At 46.4% G+C, this 16,704-nt stretch overlaps 1 protein-coding gene across 2 annotated transcripts in view; it reads left to right on the top strand.

Moving 5' to 3' along the window:
- Positions 1 to 16,704, top strand: part of SMC6 (structural maintenance of chromosomes 6) — a 61,443-nt gene that overhangs the window by 34,413 nt on the left and 10,326 nt on the right. For both annotated transcript variants that reach the window (XM_043984736.1, XM_043984735.1), the window contains exons 9-17: positions 5,447 to 5,548; positions 6,100 to 6,219; positions 6,297 to 6,395; positions 7,114 to 7,260; positions 7,389 to 7,477; positions 7,634 to 7,798; positions 8,173 to 8,351; positions 8,799 to 9,003; positions 10,994 to 11,108. In XM_043984736.1, coding sequence (XP_043840671.1) covers positions 5,447 to 5,548; positions 6,100 to 6,219; positions 6,297 to 6,395; positions 7,114 to 7,260; positions 7,389 to 7,477; positions 7,634 to 7,798; positions 8,173 to 8,351; positions 8,799 to 9,003; positions 10,994 to 11,108 — 1,221 coding nt within the window. The remainder of the gene's footprint in view (positions 1 to 5,446; positions 5,549 to 6,099; positions 6,220 to 6,296; positions 6,396 to 7,113; positions 7,261 to 7,388; positions 7,478 to 7,633; positions 7,799 to 8,172; positions 8,352 to 8,798; positions 9,004 to 10,993; positions 11,109 to 16,704) is intronic.

Below are 16,704 nucleotides of genomic sequence, written 5' to 3'. Positions count from 1 at the left end.
CAAACATTTCTAGTACAATATTAAATAATAGGGGTGATAATGGACATCCCTGTTTCACCTCTGATCTTATTGGGAAGGCCTCTAATTTATCTCCATTGCATATAATACTTGCTGATGGTTTTAGGTAGATACTGTTTATTATTTTTTTTATTTATTTATCTTTTTTTTGTTTTGTTTTGTTTTGGTTTGTTTTTTTTTTGGTGAGGCAATTGGGGTTAAGTGACTTGCCCAGGGTCACACAGCTAGTAAGTGTTAAGTGTCTGAGGCTGGATTTGAACTCAGGTACTCCTGAATCCAAGGCCGGTGCTCTATCCACTGCGCCACCTAGCTGCCCCCTACTGTTTATTATTTTAAGGAAAGCTCCCCCTATTCCTAAACTCTCTAGTGTTTTTATTAGGAATGGGTGCTGTACTTTGTCAAAAGCTTTCTCTGCATCTATTGAGATAATCATATGATTTTGGTTAGTTTTCTTATTGATATGGTTGATTGTGTTGATAGTTTTCCTAATGTTGAACCAGCCCTGCATTCCTGGTATAAATCCCACCTGGTCATAGTGTATTATCCTGGGGGTCTCTTGCTATAATTCCCTTGCTAATATCTTACTTAAGCTTTTTGCATCAATATTAATTAGGGAAATTGGTCTATAATTTTCTTTCTGTTTCGGCTCTGCCTGGTTTTGTTATTAACACCGTATTTATGTCATAAAAGGAATTTAATAGAACTCCTTCACCTATTTTTCCGAATAATTTGTATAGTATTGGAATTAATTGTTCTTTAAATGTTTGTAGAATTCACTTGTAAACCCATCTGGCCCTGGAGATTTTTTCTTAGGGAGTTCATTAATGGCTTGTTCAGTTTCTTTTTCTAATATGGGCTTATTTAGGGATTTTATTTCCTCTTCAATTAACCTGGACAGTTTGTATTTTTGTAGATGTTCATCCATTTCACTTAGATTGTCAAATTTATTGGCATACAGTTGGGCAAAATAGCTCCTAATTATTGCTTTAATTTCTACTTCATTGGTGGTGAAATCACCCCTTTCATTTTTGATACTGGTAATTTGGTTTTCTTCTTTCTTTTTTTTAATCAAATGAACCAAAGGTTTATCTATTTTATTGTTGTTTTTTTTTTCATAAAACCAGCTCTTAGTTTTATTAATTAATTCTATAGTTTTCTTGCTTTCAATTTTATTAATTTCTCCTTTGATTTTCAGGATGTCTAATTTAATATTTAATTTGGAATTTTTAATTTCTTCTTCTTCTAGCTTTTTTAGTTGCATGCCCAATTAATTGATCTCTTCTTTTTTATTCTTGTAATCATTTAGAGATATAAAATTTCCCCTAAGCACTGCTTTGGCTGCATCCAATAGGTTTCAGTATGTTGTCTCATTATTGTCATTCTGTTGAATAAAGTTATTGTTTCTCTGATTTGTTGTTTGACCCACTCATTCTTTAGAATGAGATTATTTAGTTTCCAATTACTTTTCAGTCCACCTTTCCATGGCTCTTCATTACATGTAATTTTTATTGCATCATGATCTGAAAAGGATGCACTTACTATTTCTGACTTTCTACATTTGACTATGAGGTTTTTGTGCCCTAATACATGGTCAATTTTTTAATATGTGCCATGTACCACTGAGAAAAATGTGTATTCCTTTCTATCCCCATTCAATTTTCTCCAGACATCTATCATATCTAACTTTTCTAACATTCTATTCAGAATTCCTGTTTAACTTCATTCTTATTTATTTTGTGGTTAGATTTATCTAATTCTGATAGGGGAATATTCAGATCCCCCACTGGTATAGCTTTGCTGTCTGTTTCCTCTTGTAGCTCATTTAACTTCTCTAAGAATTTGGATGCTCTGCCACTTGGTGCAGACATATTTAGTATTGATATTACTTCATTATCTGTGGTACCTTTTAGCAAGATGTAGTTTCCTTCCTTGTCTCTTTTAATTAGATCTATTTTTGCCTTTGCTTTGTCTGAGATAAGGATTGCTACCCCTGCTTTTTTGAATTCAGCTGAAGCATAATATATTCTGCTCCAACCTTTTACCTTTACTCCATGTGTATCTCTCTGCTTCAAAATTGTTTCTTGTAAACAACATATTGTAGGATTCTATTTCCCTCCATTCTATTTACCCTCTTTGTACTCTTTGCCCCTTCTTTTTTTATTTTTTTTTAATTTAATTTAATTTTATTATTTTCCAGTTACATATTACATATAAGGATAGTTTTCAACATTTGTTTACACTGGATTTTTAGTTCCAAATTTTTTTTCTCCTCCCCAAGACGGAAAGCAGTCTGATATAGGTTGTATATGTACAGTCATATCAAACATGTTTCTACATTGGTCATCTTGTGAAAGAAAAATCAGAGCGCAAAGGAGAAACCTCAAACAAAAAAATCAAACAGTATGATTCAATCTGCATTCATAATCCACAGTTCTCTTTCCTGGATGTTGAGAACATTTTCTATCACGAGTTCTTTGAAACTGTTTTGGGTTGTTGCACTGCTGAGAAGAGCCACGTCTATCCCCATTGTTCACCACACAATATTGCTGTTACTGTGTACAGTGTTCTCCTGGTTCTGCTCCTTTCAGCATCAGTTCATCTAAGTCCTTCCAGGTTTCTCTGAACTCCTCCTGCTCATCGTTCCTTACAGCACAAGAGTATTCTGTGACATTCATATCCCACAGCTTGTTTAGCCATTCCCCTATTGATGGGCGTTCCCTCGATTTCCAATTCTTTGCCACCACAAAGAGAGCTGCTATAAATATTTTTGTACACATGGGTCCTTTTCCCTTTTCTATGGTCTCTTCGGGGTACAGACCATCAGTGGTACCACTGGGTCAAAGGGTTTCCCCCTTCTTTCACCCTGTTCCTCCTTACCAGCATTTTTCTTCTTACCCCTGCCTCCCCCAATTTGCCCCTCCTTTTGTCAGTCCCCCTCCCTTTTCTTTACCTTTTTCTCCCCAGCTTCTGACCTCCCTTCTATCAGTGCCCCCTATTCCCCTTACCCTTTTACTTCCCTAAAGAATAAGCTAAATTTCTTTATCCAAGTGAACATATGTTATTCCCTCTTTGAACCAAATCTCATGAAAGGTTGAAACAATGCTCATCCCTCCCTTCTTTCCCTCTATTGTAATATATTTTTGTACCTCTTTATATGATGTAATTAACCCCATTCTGCCTCCCCTTTCCTCTTCTCCCCATACACTCCTTTTTTCACCCTTTAATTTTCTTTATATCATCACATCAAAGATAATTTATATTTATACCTTCTGTGTATATTCCTTCAGTCTGCTTAAATAGATATACAGTTCTCAAGAGTTATAAATACTTTCTTCCTGCGTAGGGATGTGAACAGTTTAATGTTATTGAATAACTTCTTTTCCCCTGTTTACCTTTTTAAACTTCTCTTCAGTCTTGTATATTAAGATCAAATTTTCTATTCAGTTCTGGTCTTTTCATCAGGAAACCTTGAAAGTCCCCTATTTCATTGAATGCCCATCTTTTCCCCTTAAAGAGAATGATCAGTTTTTCTGGGTATTTGATTATTGGTTGCAATCCAAGCTCCTTTGCCTTCCAGAATATCATATTCCAAGCCTTGCAATCCTTTAACGTTGAAGCTTCCAGGTCCTGTGTGATCCTGACTGTGACTCCATGACATTTAAATTGCTTCTTTCTGGCTGCTTGGAGTATTTTCTCCTTCACCTGTTAATTCTGGAATTTGGCTACAATATTCCTTGGAATTTTACCTTTTGGGGTCTCTTTCAGGAGGTAATCGGTTGATTCTTTCAATAATGATTTTATGCTCTGATTCTGCAATATCAGGGCAGTTCTCCTTGATAATTTCCTGGAATATGGTGTCTAGACTCTTTTTCTGATCATGGTTTTCAGACAGTCCAATAATTCTCAAATTGTCTCTCCTGGATCTATTTTCCATGTCAGTTGTCTTTCCAATGAGATATTTCACATTTTCTTCTATTTTTTCATTGTTTTGTTTGATTGTTTGACTGATTCCTGGTGTCTCACAGAGTCCTTAGCTTCCATCTGTCCAATTCAAGTTTTTAAGGCATTGTTTTCTTCAGTAAGCTTTTGCACCTCCTTTTCCATTTGGCCAAATGAATTTTTTAAGGAATTGCTTTCTTCAGTCAATCTTTGTGCTTCCTTTTCCAAGGTGCTGATTCTTTTTTTATAATTTTCTTGTTGCTTTTGTTTCTCTCCCCATTTTTCCTTCCACCTCTCTTAACTGATTTTTTGGGGGGGTGCGGGGCAATGGGGGTTAAGTGACTTGCCCAGGGTCACACAGCTAGTAAGTGTCAAGTGTCTGAGGCTGGATTTGAACTCAGGTCCTCCTGACTCCAGGGCCGGTGCTTTACCACTGCGCCACCTAGCCGCCCCTTAACTGATTTTTAAAATCCTTTTTGAGAGCTTCTAAGAGGGCTTTTTGGTCTTGAGACCAATTTGTTTTCCCACTTGAAGCTTCACATGTTGGCAGTTTGAGAGTCTTGTCCTCATCTGAGTTTGTGTTTAGCTCTTCCCTGTTCACAGAGAAGCTCTCAGTGGTAAGATCTCTTTTTTGTTTCTTACTCATATTGCAGCTTATTTTTTTAAGTTGAGGTCTGCTCCTGGAGCACCAGGGTCCCTGTTTCAAGCTTCTTGTGCTGGGGCATAGGGGCTGTGTCACTGGCTCTCTACTCTGAGGCCTCTACAGCTTGTGGATTTCTCACTGCCCTGGGCTGGTGCGCTGGAATGGCCAGGCCTGGTCGAGCCTGTCCTGTGGGTAGCCTTCCAGCTGGCAGCCTGCCCTCTCAGCTGGTGTTGGTGGATTTCACCACTGGCCTGCTGTACCACCAGCTTACTGAGCCAGGATCAAGGGGCCTCAGTTACTTGGCTGTGGCCTAGAGCTTCCTGCTGAGTTGCCCAGACTCCCCTTTGCCCAAGTGAGACTCAGCTTTCCTGAAGTCTTCTCAGTTATGTCAGGTTGGAAGATTGTGTCTCTCTGTCTTTTTCTAGGTTCTGTAGTTTCAGAATCCATTTAGAGGATTGATTTAATGTTGTTTTGAAGGGAACTGCAAGAGAGCTCAGGCAGCTCGCTGGCTTCTCTCCGCTGTGTTGGCTCTGCCTCCTGATGTGGGGAACTCTGAAATTCCCTCTGAGATGATGGGGCTCCATCCAAATGAATTCTCAGGGAGACCATTTTTTTAAATGGAGTCGGACTAGGCCCCCAGGAGGATTCTGTTCTTAGGGCTGGTCTTGTCCGAGCCTCTAGGACTGGACTCAGCTTGGCCTCTGAAGAACGAGGGGGTGAAGGGGCTCGGGCTGACTCCAGCCAGTCCCTTCCCATCTCTGGGCCTATTCATTGGTCACACGGGAAGAGTCCCACCCTGCCGCCCGGGGTCGTCATCAGCATCCTCTCGCCTTTCTTTTGGCTCAGTTCTTTATGAAAGCCACCCACCTGGAGCAGATGAAAGAGGATTACTCCCACATCATGGACACCGAAGCCAGGACCCAGGACCAGATCAAGCAAGGGGAAGAGGTAGGTGATGGACGGGGCTCATCCCTGGGGCCGGGCCAGGCAGCCCTCCCACGGTGAGCCCTTCTGGGTTAATGGTCCCCGGCTCCAGTAGAGGTAGAGGCGGCATTGGTCAGGAAGTAAAGGAGGTGCCCAGCAGGGGTGTCTGTGGGCAATTTATGCAGCACTCAGGGGTACCAGAGTGCAGAGGCCAGACGAGGGGCTGTGTGTGAGGAGCAGAGCTAGGTTGCACAGGGGAAGGTTTCCTGGGAGCTCCCTAGAAAGAGTGGCTGGTGAGGTCATTGTCAGTGATGCTGGGAAGCTTGGGAGGGGCCACATTAGGAGTGGCTGGCCAGGCTAGCTTCCAGGGTCACATCCACACCTCGCCAGCTGTGCAGGGTGGGCTGGGCTGGGAAGACACTTGAGGTTGGGAGCCCCGGCAGAAGGTGACAGCTGGCGGCTGCTGGGATGGTGGCCCCCTGTTAGTAAAAGCCCAGAGAGGAGGGTTGTCCGTGGGGCTTCTGCCTCTGGACTCCCTTCAGGACACACGGGAAATGACGTTTCTGTGTCCGCAGTGGCTGCTGGAGCTCAAGCGTCAGTGCCTGGAGAAGGAAGAGCGTTTCCAGAGCATGGCCGACCTGAGCGTGATGAAGAAGAAGTTGGAAGATTTGAAGCACGAGATGGCCTGGGCCCTGGTAACTAACACTTTCCGTGGGCCTCCTCTTAACCAGGAGATGGCCCGGGTTGTAGCCAGGACCTGCTTCTCTCCTAGGTGGGCGAGTACGAGAAAGAAATCGAGGAGATGAAGAGCAACGTGAGTGTTGAGGAGGAGCGCACTCAACGGCTGACTCAGAAGATGGAGGACTGGCAGGTGAATGTGGGCGCAGTGGGCAGCAGGCAGGCATGTGGGTGAGATCCTTCCTCTTAGTTTGACCCTGGAGCCTGTGAGACCTTGGGCAGAATCAATAGAAGTGTCCTTAGTGTGCCCTATGGAGGTGGACTGTTTTAATGAGGGGCTGGTGGCCCATGTCACTCCTACTCCTCCCTGTCTACCCAGCCCATCTCCAGTCTAAGGGATCTGCACCCCCAAGACTTCCCGAGTAGAACACAGTGGGCTGGAGTTCACCTGGCTTACGTTCTCTTTGTAAGGTGTTCTAGTAGGGTGGCCTAAGAGTTGCATCTCTAGGTGTGGTGAGATTTGGGGCAAGGTCAGAAATGCCTTTTCAGAGACCGCAGTTTGTGAGGAAACAGACAGAAACCCAAATAACCATTTCTCTTGGTAGCCACACCCCGAGCTAAGGGCTGAGCCCCAAGTCGACAGCTCGAAGTGTGATGCAGCCCCCCCCCCCCCCCCCCCCCCCCCGCAATAGTGGAATGAGGTTATAGACCCTTTCACGGCACATCTGGGTCTCTGGAGTGTCTCTGGTTTGTCCTGACCCTCTTCTCCCTCAGGTCCGACCTCATGGGTCAGATGGGCTGCCACGTTGTCGGCTCAGGGAGTTTGGAGCCATTTCTCTCCTTTGGTGACTCTGTTTGGCCTGAGTTGGGACAGGCGAGGTCACGCTAAGAGGCGGCTTTTTTTCTCACAGACCAAAGTCAATGTGGCTGAGGAGAAGTTCAAGGCCATTCAGGATAACTTGGAAAAGATCAATGAAGAGGCCATCGCCCTGGAGCCCAAGTGCATCCAGGCCAAGGAAGACCTGATCCGGAAGAAGAAGGCTTACAATGACTCCGAGGTGAGGGCCGGGGCATCCTTGGGCCTCCTCTCTAGGCCTCTAGGGGCCAGGGCTCCTTGGGGGCACTTTCTGTGACCAGGCCCAGCCTCCAAACTTCCCTCACACGGTGCCTGGTGTTTTGACGTTAGATTTTATACAGTCGCTGCCGTAATGAACTGAAAGGATTGGAAAAGGATGGTGAGCAGCTGAGGAACCGAATTGAGGAGCTAAAGAGGAGGTAGGGGTGCCCATCAGTGACCCCGAAGCAGGGACAGGGGAGGCTGCCGCTGAGGGCTTGTGTCTCCGTCCCCGGGTGGGGGGCAGGGCGCTCGCTCGGCTCGGAGGGTTGGCCTGGGGGCTCGAGCGGCACGTCTGGCTCGCTGGGTCCCTGCAGTGCCGATCAGCGTTTGGAGCCAGCCCGGCAGGAGAGGCAGAAGAAAATCTCCGCACTGCGGGAGAGGATCAAGAGCTTTGAGGACCAGGAGCAGCTGCTCTCCCAAGAGAGGGAGCGTTTCCGGCAGGCGATCGAGAAGGACGACGAAGAGCTCCGGAGAGTGCGGTATGCGGTGCCCCTGCCTGCCCCCCTCCCCATCCCCTCTCACCCTCGCCCCAGTAACGTAGACGTCCTCAACCCAAGTGCTCCCATCTCATAGATGGGGAAACTGAAGCCAATCACCATGTGGGGCCACATCGAGCTCAGATTGTAGCCCAGATCCCTGGACTCCAGCCCCCCCGCTCTTGCTCCTACTCACATGCCTCTGAACAACGCAGCAGCGAGGAGGGAGAGGGTCTGTTCTCCAGGGCCCTTTCGGCCCCCCCTCAGCGGCTGGGCCTTGTCGCCCACGGTGGGGCCTCAGAAATGTGGAGAGCCTGGGATTTGGGGGCACCGCGGTGCCTGTTAGTCTTCTATTCTGCTTTGTCCCCTTTGTTTAGGCAAGAAGAGTTGGAAGTGAAGCAGATCCTGAGCATCAAACAGAGGCACCTCCAGCAGCTGAAAGACAGCCGGACGAACCGGCTGAAGCAGTTTGGGTCCCAAGTGCCGGCCCTTCTGGAAGCCATCGATGAGGCCTACAAGAAAGGACAGTTCACTCGCAAGCCCGTGGGCCCGCTCGGTAGGGAGGCCGGCCTTCCCTTGGCCCTCAGGGACCCTTCCCTCCCCCCAGACTGTACAGTGTGCATAGTGACCTGCTCAGAAGGGGCCTCACTGGTGCCATCTCTGTGTCCTTGGGCCCCTCCCCTCACCCATGAGCCAACCAGGGTCTTCTCTCAGAAGAGCTCTCAAAGGAGCGTGGAGCATCAGGCCTTCAGAGACCACGGGCCCTCCCTCGTGTCAGTCATACGTCTAGGTTGTTGGCTTGCCTTCCATGAGGGAGAGGGCGTTTGACTCCCCCCATGAGCCCGGCCATTCCTCACTCGGGGATCCTTGTGTCCTGCCTCCCCCACACCCACTCCCCCTTTGTCTGTCCCTTCCCGCCCCATTGTCTAGCATGGCGCCTGACACATCAGAGGGGTCTGAGGCACAGTTGTCAGTTCATAGACCGAACAAATTCTCTCCCTAGGAGCCTGCATTCGCCTCCGGGACCCCGAGCTTGCCTTGGCCGTTGAGTGCTGTTTAAAGGGCCTCATCTTTGCTTTTTGTTGTCATGACTATAAAGACGAGCGAGTCCTTCAGGGGCTCATGAAGAAGTTGTACCCACCGACAGCTTCCCGCCCTCAGATCATCGTCTCAGAGTTTCGGAACCAGGTGTACGATGTCACCCGCAGGTAAGGCTGACCCCTGGCCTTTGGCCTCCAGCCAAGGCCACGTGTTAGTAGCCAGCAGACCCTCAGACCCTCGCTCAATGCTTCTTCCCTTCCGCTTCCCCTATAGAGGTGTTGTTGCCTAGCGGATCGAGTGCTGGACTCGATACAGGGAAGGCCCAAGTTCACATATGGTCTCAAACACCAGCTGCGTGACCCGAGTCAAGTCACTTAACCATTGTCTGCCTCAGTTTCCTCATTATTACCACCCTCCCAAAGCTGTTGTAAGGATCAAATGGGATTGTATTTGGTGGTTGGTTGTTTCCTTCGATCTTGCAGGGGACCAGATACCATCCCTATGTTGGGATCAAATAACAATCATCTGACTCTGTCTGAGCAGATGAACACGAGCTCAGAAGGCCCTGCCACAAATAGTGCATGTGAACACTGGGGGTGGATTCTCTCAGTTTGCGCATATCACGGTTCTTGGGAGCTGCTGTAGCTCCGCCTCCTCGCTCATAGAGCAAGGTGAGGTCCCAGGGCTCCCGGCCGATTGGAGAGACCTTGAGGGTGTCCTTGTAGCACTTCTTCTGGCCTCTGTAAAAGTCCTGTGGGCCACCGTGGCCGGCCCATCACAGCTGCGCTCTCTGCAGTAGGGTTGGAATGCTCGGCCGTTCAGCTCGAGAGCGGACCTCAGTGCCCGGCACCTTATCCTGCCAGTGAACTTTAGAGTCTTCCCAAGACAATTCACATGGAAGTGACATTGTCCAGCATGTAGCCGGTGCTTAATAAATGCTGGCTTCCCGCCACCCATTAAACCCTGAGCACTCAAGAGCATAGCACCTGGCAGACAGTAGGTGTCCCATCTCTACTTGGTGGCTAGAATGAAATGTTCTAATTTCAATGTAAGGGAACAAGGTGGGGGGGGGGCGGACTCGTGCACGTGTGTGGGCTGCTGAAATGGGATTGACTCTAGCCTAACCAGTTGAATGGTGATAGGAGGTCATACAAGGGTGACAGGAATCTTTGATTGTCCTTTTATTAACATTTTGTCGTGCTCTTGCTCAGATGGTCGGTGGGCTATTTCCTGTTACTGTCGCTCTCTCCTAGCTGAGGAGTGAGAGATTTAGGGGCTGGGTATTGGGACATTCATTGGAGCTTCCTGGAGGCTTGGAAAGCTGTCCCAGTCTGGAAACAGACTTGGTTTCCTCACAGAGGCGACCCCCTGGCCTTGTGTCCTGAGGGGATGGGGGAGATGGGGCTTCTGTTGGAGTCCACGCAGCTTTTGACAGGGAAGAAAGGGTGGAATTTTGAATCTCAGCTTTCTTCACCTGAAAGAACGAATGAGATGGTGAGATGTAAAAGAGTGTATCTCCCTGGTCTCTGGTGGCCAGAGTCCTTTTCTCCATGAAGGTTTTACAGAAACTCCAGTCCAGGCTCAGGGTTTTTTTTGTTTTTAATTCCCAACCTGTGCTTACGTGCAGTAAAGCCTAAGTGTTGCCCCTGCAGTTCGTGAGTTGTGCAGCAGTAGCCCCACCCCGAGTAGAAGAGGTGGGATTTTAATATTCCTATTAGTAGTGACTTATTATGTAACAGAAATTGGTTCCTCATTGTAAAAAGCACACCATTTGCCTGCCTAGTAAATAATTTGACCTTGGGGGCCGGGGCCAGTGGTGTGACTGTGAAGGGCTTTACAAACCCTGTCTCACTGAGCCTCACAACAGCCCTGCAAGGGAGCTGCTGTTGTCCTTCCCATTTTGCAGTGGAGGAAACTGAGGCAGAGAGGGTAAGTGACTTTTCCATCTGAGGCAGGATTTGAACTTGGGTCTTCCTGACTCCAGGCCCCACACCCCCTTTCTCTTTGAACAATACCTAGAAATGCCCTCTATCCCTACACATCTGGCAGCCTGGGGAGGGATTGGGCCAGGAACTTCTGCCTACTCCATCATCCACAAGTGGGTTTTGTCATTCATGATGAGCAAGGTACACTGACTTTGTTCTTCTTCCCCCGCAGAGCGGCCTATCACCCGGAGTTTCCCACAGTGCTCACGGCTTTAGAAATAGACAATGCCGTCGTGGCCAATAGCTTGATTGACATGAGGAGGATAGAGACTGTGCTGCTTATTAAAGTAAGACTACAGATCGTCAGTGTTCGGTCTGGTTGGTGAGATGTGTCCTTCCTTCTCTAAACGCTCTCTTTGCATGACGATGTCTGTGCCTGTCAAACGAGACCGAGAAAGCCTTGCCCCTCTTTGGCCACTAGCAGAATGCCTGCCAACGGGCAAACACAAATAATTCTACAGGTGACCAAGCAGGCATCCCATGTGTCCTCAGTCGGAGGCCCTCCAGCTGCCCCAGATCCTTGCGTTGCTCGGCCACAAGACGTCCTCAGTCACCATAGCTGCTCAGGCCCGATTGATTGTGCTTGGTGCACATTGAAAGGTTGTAAAATTGGGACAGGATCCCTTGATGACTTGTGCCCATTTTCCACTGCATAGTGCCCTCAGTCAGGGTCACCCGTTGGCAGGGGCAAAGATAGGTTTGAATGAAAATTGGGAGGAAAAGCCAGTGATTTGTATGGGCAACTCTGTTCTTGTTCACAGAGACCCGGGGTCAAGTCAGCTGAAGGTTCCCTCAGTATTTGGCTTGTGAGAACCTGTTTGGCCCCTGCATCTCCCTTTTATTTTTTATCTTCAAATTTTATATCAGTATTCACAAGTGGTGATGGGTCTTAACTTTTCTCTGGTTTCGACATTAATACCATATTTTTGTTATGGAAGGAATTTGATAGGACACCCTTCCCTATTTTTTTTTCAAATAGCTTATGAAATATTGGACTTGTAAAAAATGTTTGATAGAATTCCCTTTAAACCCATCTGATCCCAATTTTTATTTCTCTCCCCCCACCCCCCTTTTAGAGCTCATTATGGCTGACTTCTTTTCATCTGAAATGGTCAAAGGAAAGAACACACACACACACACACACACACACACACACACACACACACACACACACACACACGCATGTGCAGAAGTACTTACCAGGAAAATAAAAGCGAGTGGGGAAAGATTGACATTGTGAATGAGGAAATAAGTGAGGGTAAAATAAGGGTGGGTATGAGTACTAAGTGAACCAAACTTACTCTGGAGTCTAGCTTCTTAAACTACAAGTTGCAACCCTACATAGCCACACATAACTGAAAGTCGGGGTCGCTATAACCTTGGTTCTGAACACACAACATGTGCACTCTGTACTGCACGTGCCATCACAGGGTCACAAAAGTTTCTCAGGCAAGAAGAGGTCTCGACTGGAAAAACTTAAGCCCTGCTTGAGGGTGGTTGTGAAGCTGAGGGGATGGGGGGAGGGATGGAGGGAAGAAAAGCCATTATCAGAATAGAGGAGCCCAAAGGAGCCGATGGGCCCCAGTCTAGGGCACAGCTGATGTGCAGGCACACTCCCCTCCCTACTCTCTTTTACTTTACAGTGAAGAGGGAGCAAAAATGCAGAATTAGGAAATAGGGCCTTGAATGTAGGAATACAATACAAAGCAGAATCTAACCCGATATTGTTTACAAGAAACATCTTTGAAAGATTCATGCAGTGTTAAAATGAAGTGCTGGGGCAAAATCAGTTAGACTTCAGCTCAACTAAAAAGGCAGTAGTATAGCCATTGATCACAGATGATACAATAGCATGAATAGATGTTATTACAAGAGATAAATTGGAGAACTACTTTTTGCTGAAAGACATCAGGTACAATGAATTAATATCAATACCATATTTATCACTTATATGTAACACACATGTATAATTACATGTCAAATATGTGTATGTAATTGCATACCATTTATGTACCAGATAGTATGGGATCTAAAAACTTAAAAGGAAAGCTAAATGAGTTAGAGAGAGAGAACCATAATAGTAGGGAAACTTAATGTACCCCTGTCAGATATAGATAAATCTAACCAAAAAGTAGTTAAAGAGCTGGAAAAAATTTTTTAAAACTTTGATATGATAACCCTTTGGTGACTACTAAATGAGAATAGAAAGAAGCACACATATTTCTCAGTTGTGCATGGCACCATTACAAAAACTGACTGTATTAGGGCATAAAATCCTCACTAACAAATACAGCCAATTCTTGCCTAATATAAGTGGATCATTCCACCACGCTGGCTGCTACTGCCACCACTTCTACCAGAAGCTGGATCCCAGGCTAGAGTCCCATCTCCCACCTGCTGGTGAATTCTATTTGCATAATGAAAATTTGTGTAAAGTAAGTCCTAGCTAAAGAAAAGTAGAAATAATTAAAATCGCCTTTTATAGGCCAGAATACAACAAAAATTTTATTCAATAAATAGTTAAAAATAATTGAAGACTAAATAACTTTATCTTAAATAATTGGTGGCTGAAGAACAAATCATAGAAACAATAGATCATTTCATTAAAGATAATGACAAAGACAATGTAACAGAATTCTTGGGAGGCAGCCAAGCAGCTCTTAAAGATAAATTTATGTCTTTAGCCACTTACATTAATGAAAGAGGGCATACAACTGAAAAAGCTATGTATTAAAAACCTCAATTAAAAATGAAAATAAAATTCTGAGAAGTAAAGAGATGAATAAAACTGAAAGCAGAATATTCAATAAAAATTGAAACCAACTTTTCTTAAAATTAAACAATAAAACATTGGCTACTTTTTGTTTTAAATAGACCGATTCACATCAAATAAGAAAAGGAAATAACAAAAATATTTTGTCCAATTATATGGCAATAAAATTGACACTCTAAATGAAAGGGATGAATATTGATAAAAATAGAAAATGCCAAAGTTACAGTACAAGAAATAGTAGACTTAAATGAGCATTTCTGAACCACCCACTGTGGGAGCCCTGAGCCAGGCCCTGGAAATGTTTGTTGTTGTGTCTGACTCGGTGACCCGATTTGGGGTTTTCTTGGCAAAGATACTGATTTGCCGTTTCTTACTCCAGTAGATTAGGGCAAACGGGTTAAGTGACTTGCCCAGAGTCACGTAGCTATAAGTCCAAGGCCAGATTTGAACTTGGGTCTTCTTGATGACACCCAGCTCTGTCTGCTGAGCCATCTACCTGCCTCTTATCCTCTGTATAAATCTTTTCCTTCCTCCTTTTGCCACATCTCTGCAATATGCCCCCATCTCTCCTCTGATGCTGCCCCCACCCTGGTATAGACCCTCATTGCCACACGCCTGGACTGTTGCCTGTTTCCCATTTTTCCCTACTCCAGTCCATCCTTGGTTCAGCTTCCAAACTGATTTTCTAAAGCAGGTGTGTGCACACGCATGCACGCACACACACAAATTCAGTCCCTGTGACCTTGGAGATCCAATATAACATCCCACCTGCTTCTTTTCTTACCCTTCTAGTCAGCTGAGCGCTGTGGACACTGGCCTCCCTGTGATTCCTCGCACATACCACTTGTCTTCTGACGCAAATGTTTTTGCTGGCCGACCCTCAGTCTGAAATGCCCACCGTCTGGCTCTCGCCTTCCTCCCTTCCTTCCCCCCTTCCCAAGACAGAAAGCAATCTGATATCGCTTATATATGTGCAATCATATTAAAAATATTTCTGTGTTAGTCATGTTGTGAAAGAAGAATGAGAACAAAAGGGAAAAACCTTAGAAAAGAAAAAACAAAAGTAGAAACAGTATGGTTCAATCTGCATTCATGTCCACAGTTCTTTTTTTCTCCACTTGAGTCTTTCTAGGTTTCTCTGAACCCCTCCTGCTCCTCGTTTCTTACAGCACAATGGTATTCCATTACATTCATGTGCCATAACTTGTTCAGCCATTCCAGTGGGTGGGCATCCCCTCTTTCCAATTCTTTGCCTTGGCCCAGTCCTAGCTTCTCTTGGCAGCCTAAGACAGACATGCGTCTGCAGCCCTAATCGCTTCCTGGGCCCGTGCTGGACAGCTCCAGGTCATTGGGACAAAGCCCAGTATCCTTTACCCCCCCACCCCCCCTTACTCAGCCTCTTTTTGTACTTTCTGTGTTTATGTTGATGGTTCCCACCGTCTTCCACGTCTTAGAAAGGCACCTTTGGTTCTCCCCCAGCCCCTCACCCTCACTCCCCTTCTCAGCTGCTTGGTAGCCTTCCTGCCAGGATGTGGACTAAGTTCTGTCTCCGCACCCTCCTCTTGCTGCTAGAAGGCATGGGGTGGACCAGAGCATCCCCTTCTTTCATCCTCTTCCCTCTTTGCTCTTCAGTAGTCTTGCCCTCCTTGGCCTTCCATTTTTATAAGAACCTGCTCTGCTTCTTGGTCTCCCTGCCCCAAGGCTCTCCCTATACTCTTCTGGACTTTTCCTGAAATGCACTTCTAACCATTCCCCACCCCTCCTCAGTAAGCCTCGTGATAGGCTTTGAAAGGGCTTCCTGCCCAATCCCCAGCTGCCCTTCCAGCTTGATTCTGACCCCCCCCCCCCCACCGGCCTCCTCTTCCCTTCTCGTGTGGATCCCTGTGTCTCCTGCCTTGGAGCAGAGGCCCTTTACAACTCCTCCTTGGAGACTCCCACTTCTCTTACCCAGCTTTGTCTCTGCGCACGGGTTCTTGGTTGTCCCTCCATCCAAGCTCGGCTGCATCTCCCAGGGCACCCACCTTCGCTCCCTGTCACACAAACGTCCCCCCAGCATTTCTATCCTCAAGTCCAATTCCTGCTTATTGGCAAGACTCAAGTGCAGAGCAGCAAGTTCCGCAAAGTGGTTTAGCTGCCATTTGGAGGCTGAAATGAGCATAAAGGCCAGTCAAGAAACCGCTGGACGTTCAGCTGGTGGAGGGAGAGGAGGGCCCCTCATCCCTCTGACTCGGGATGAGCCGGTTGTTGGCGTACTCTGGGGGCCATGATGCTTCTGCCCCCAGTGCTCTCGAGGTATTCCGCCATGAGAATGCCCCCTTGCCCCTTGCCTCGCCCTTTCCCGCTCTTCCTCAGCCCACCCACTCTCGGACATGTCCGCGTTGTTGCCTCGCCCCAAGGTGTCTAGGCGGCCTCTGGCTTTTGGGTCTCTGTGGCCCTGCTTTCCTTGCTGCGGCTGTACTTGCTTGGGCTCCGATGAATGTTCGGCAGGTGCCTTTTCTTCCTCCTGGAGCTGATTTCTCTGGCGTCCGTCTTTTGGACGGCCGCCAGCAGTTTTCTTCTTCCCCTTCCATTTGATGACTTGGAGTAGATTTTCAAAACTCCAAGTTAGGAGAGACTTGACTCAGGGTGACGTTAGCTCAGCTTCTGCCTTCTTCCTCCCCTGACTTACATCCTCCTCCATTTCGGTGCTGTCTTCTAGACTGATTCAGAATTATCAATTAACTTACTTTGACTTTTTCTCAAAAATCAGTCACACTTTTCTTGCGCAATAAAAATATCCGGGGGCAGCTAGGTGGCGCAGTGGATAAAGCACTGGCCCTGGATTCAGGAGGACCTGAGTTCAAATCTGGCCTCAGACACTTAACACTTACTAGCTGTGTGACCCTGGGCAAGTCACTTAACCCCAATTGCCTCACCAAAATAAATAAATTTTAAAAATATATATATCCAATTCATTTTCACCCTGGACCACAATACATAAAGGAAATTAATTAAATTTGATAGGTTACAGTGTTTGTTGGGAATAATTGCATGTTCTTCATGAAAACTGACCAGTACTTTGAGTAAATTGAGTACATGATGTGATTCCCAAAGCCCTGGGCTCCATTTTG

Source organism: Dromiciops gliroides, chromosome 2 (genome assembly GCF_019393635.1).
Source record: "Dromiciops gliroides isolate mDroGli1 chromosome 2, mDroGli1.pri, whole genome shotgun sequence".
NCBI classification, from domain to species: Eukaryota; Metazoa; Chordata; class Mammalia; order Microbiotheria; family Microbiotheriidae; genus Dromiciops; species Dromiciops gliroides.
This window is presented reverse-complemented; position numbering and strand designations above follow the sequence as displayed.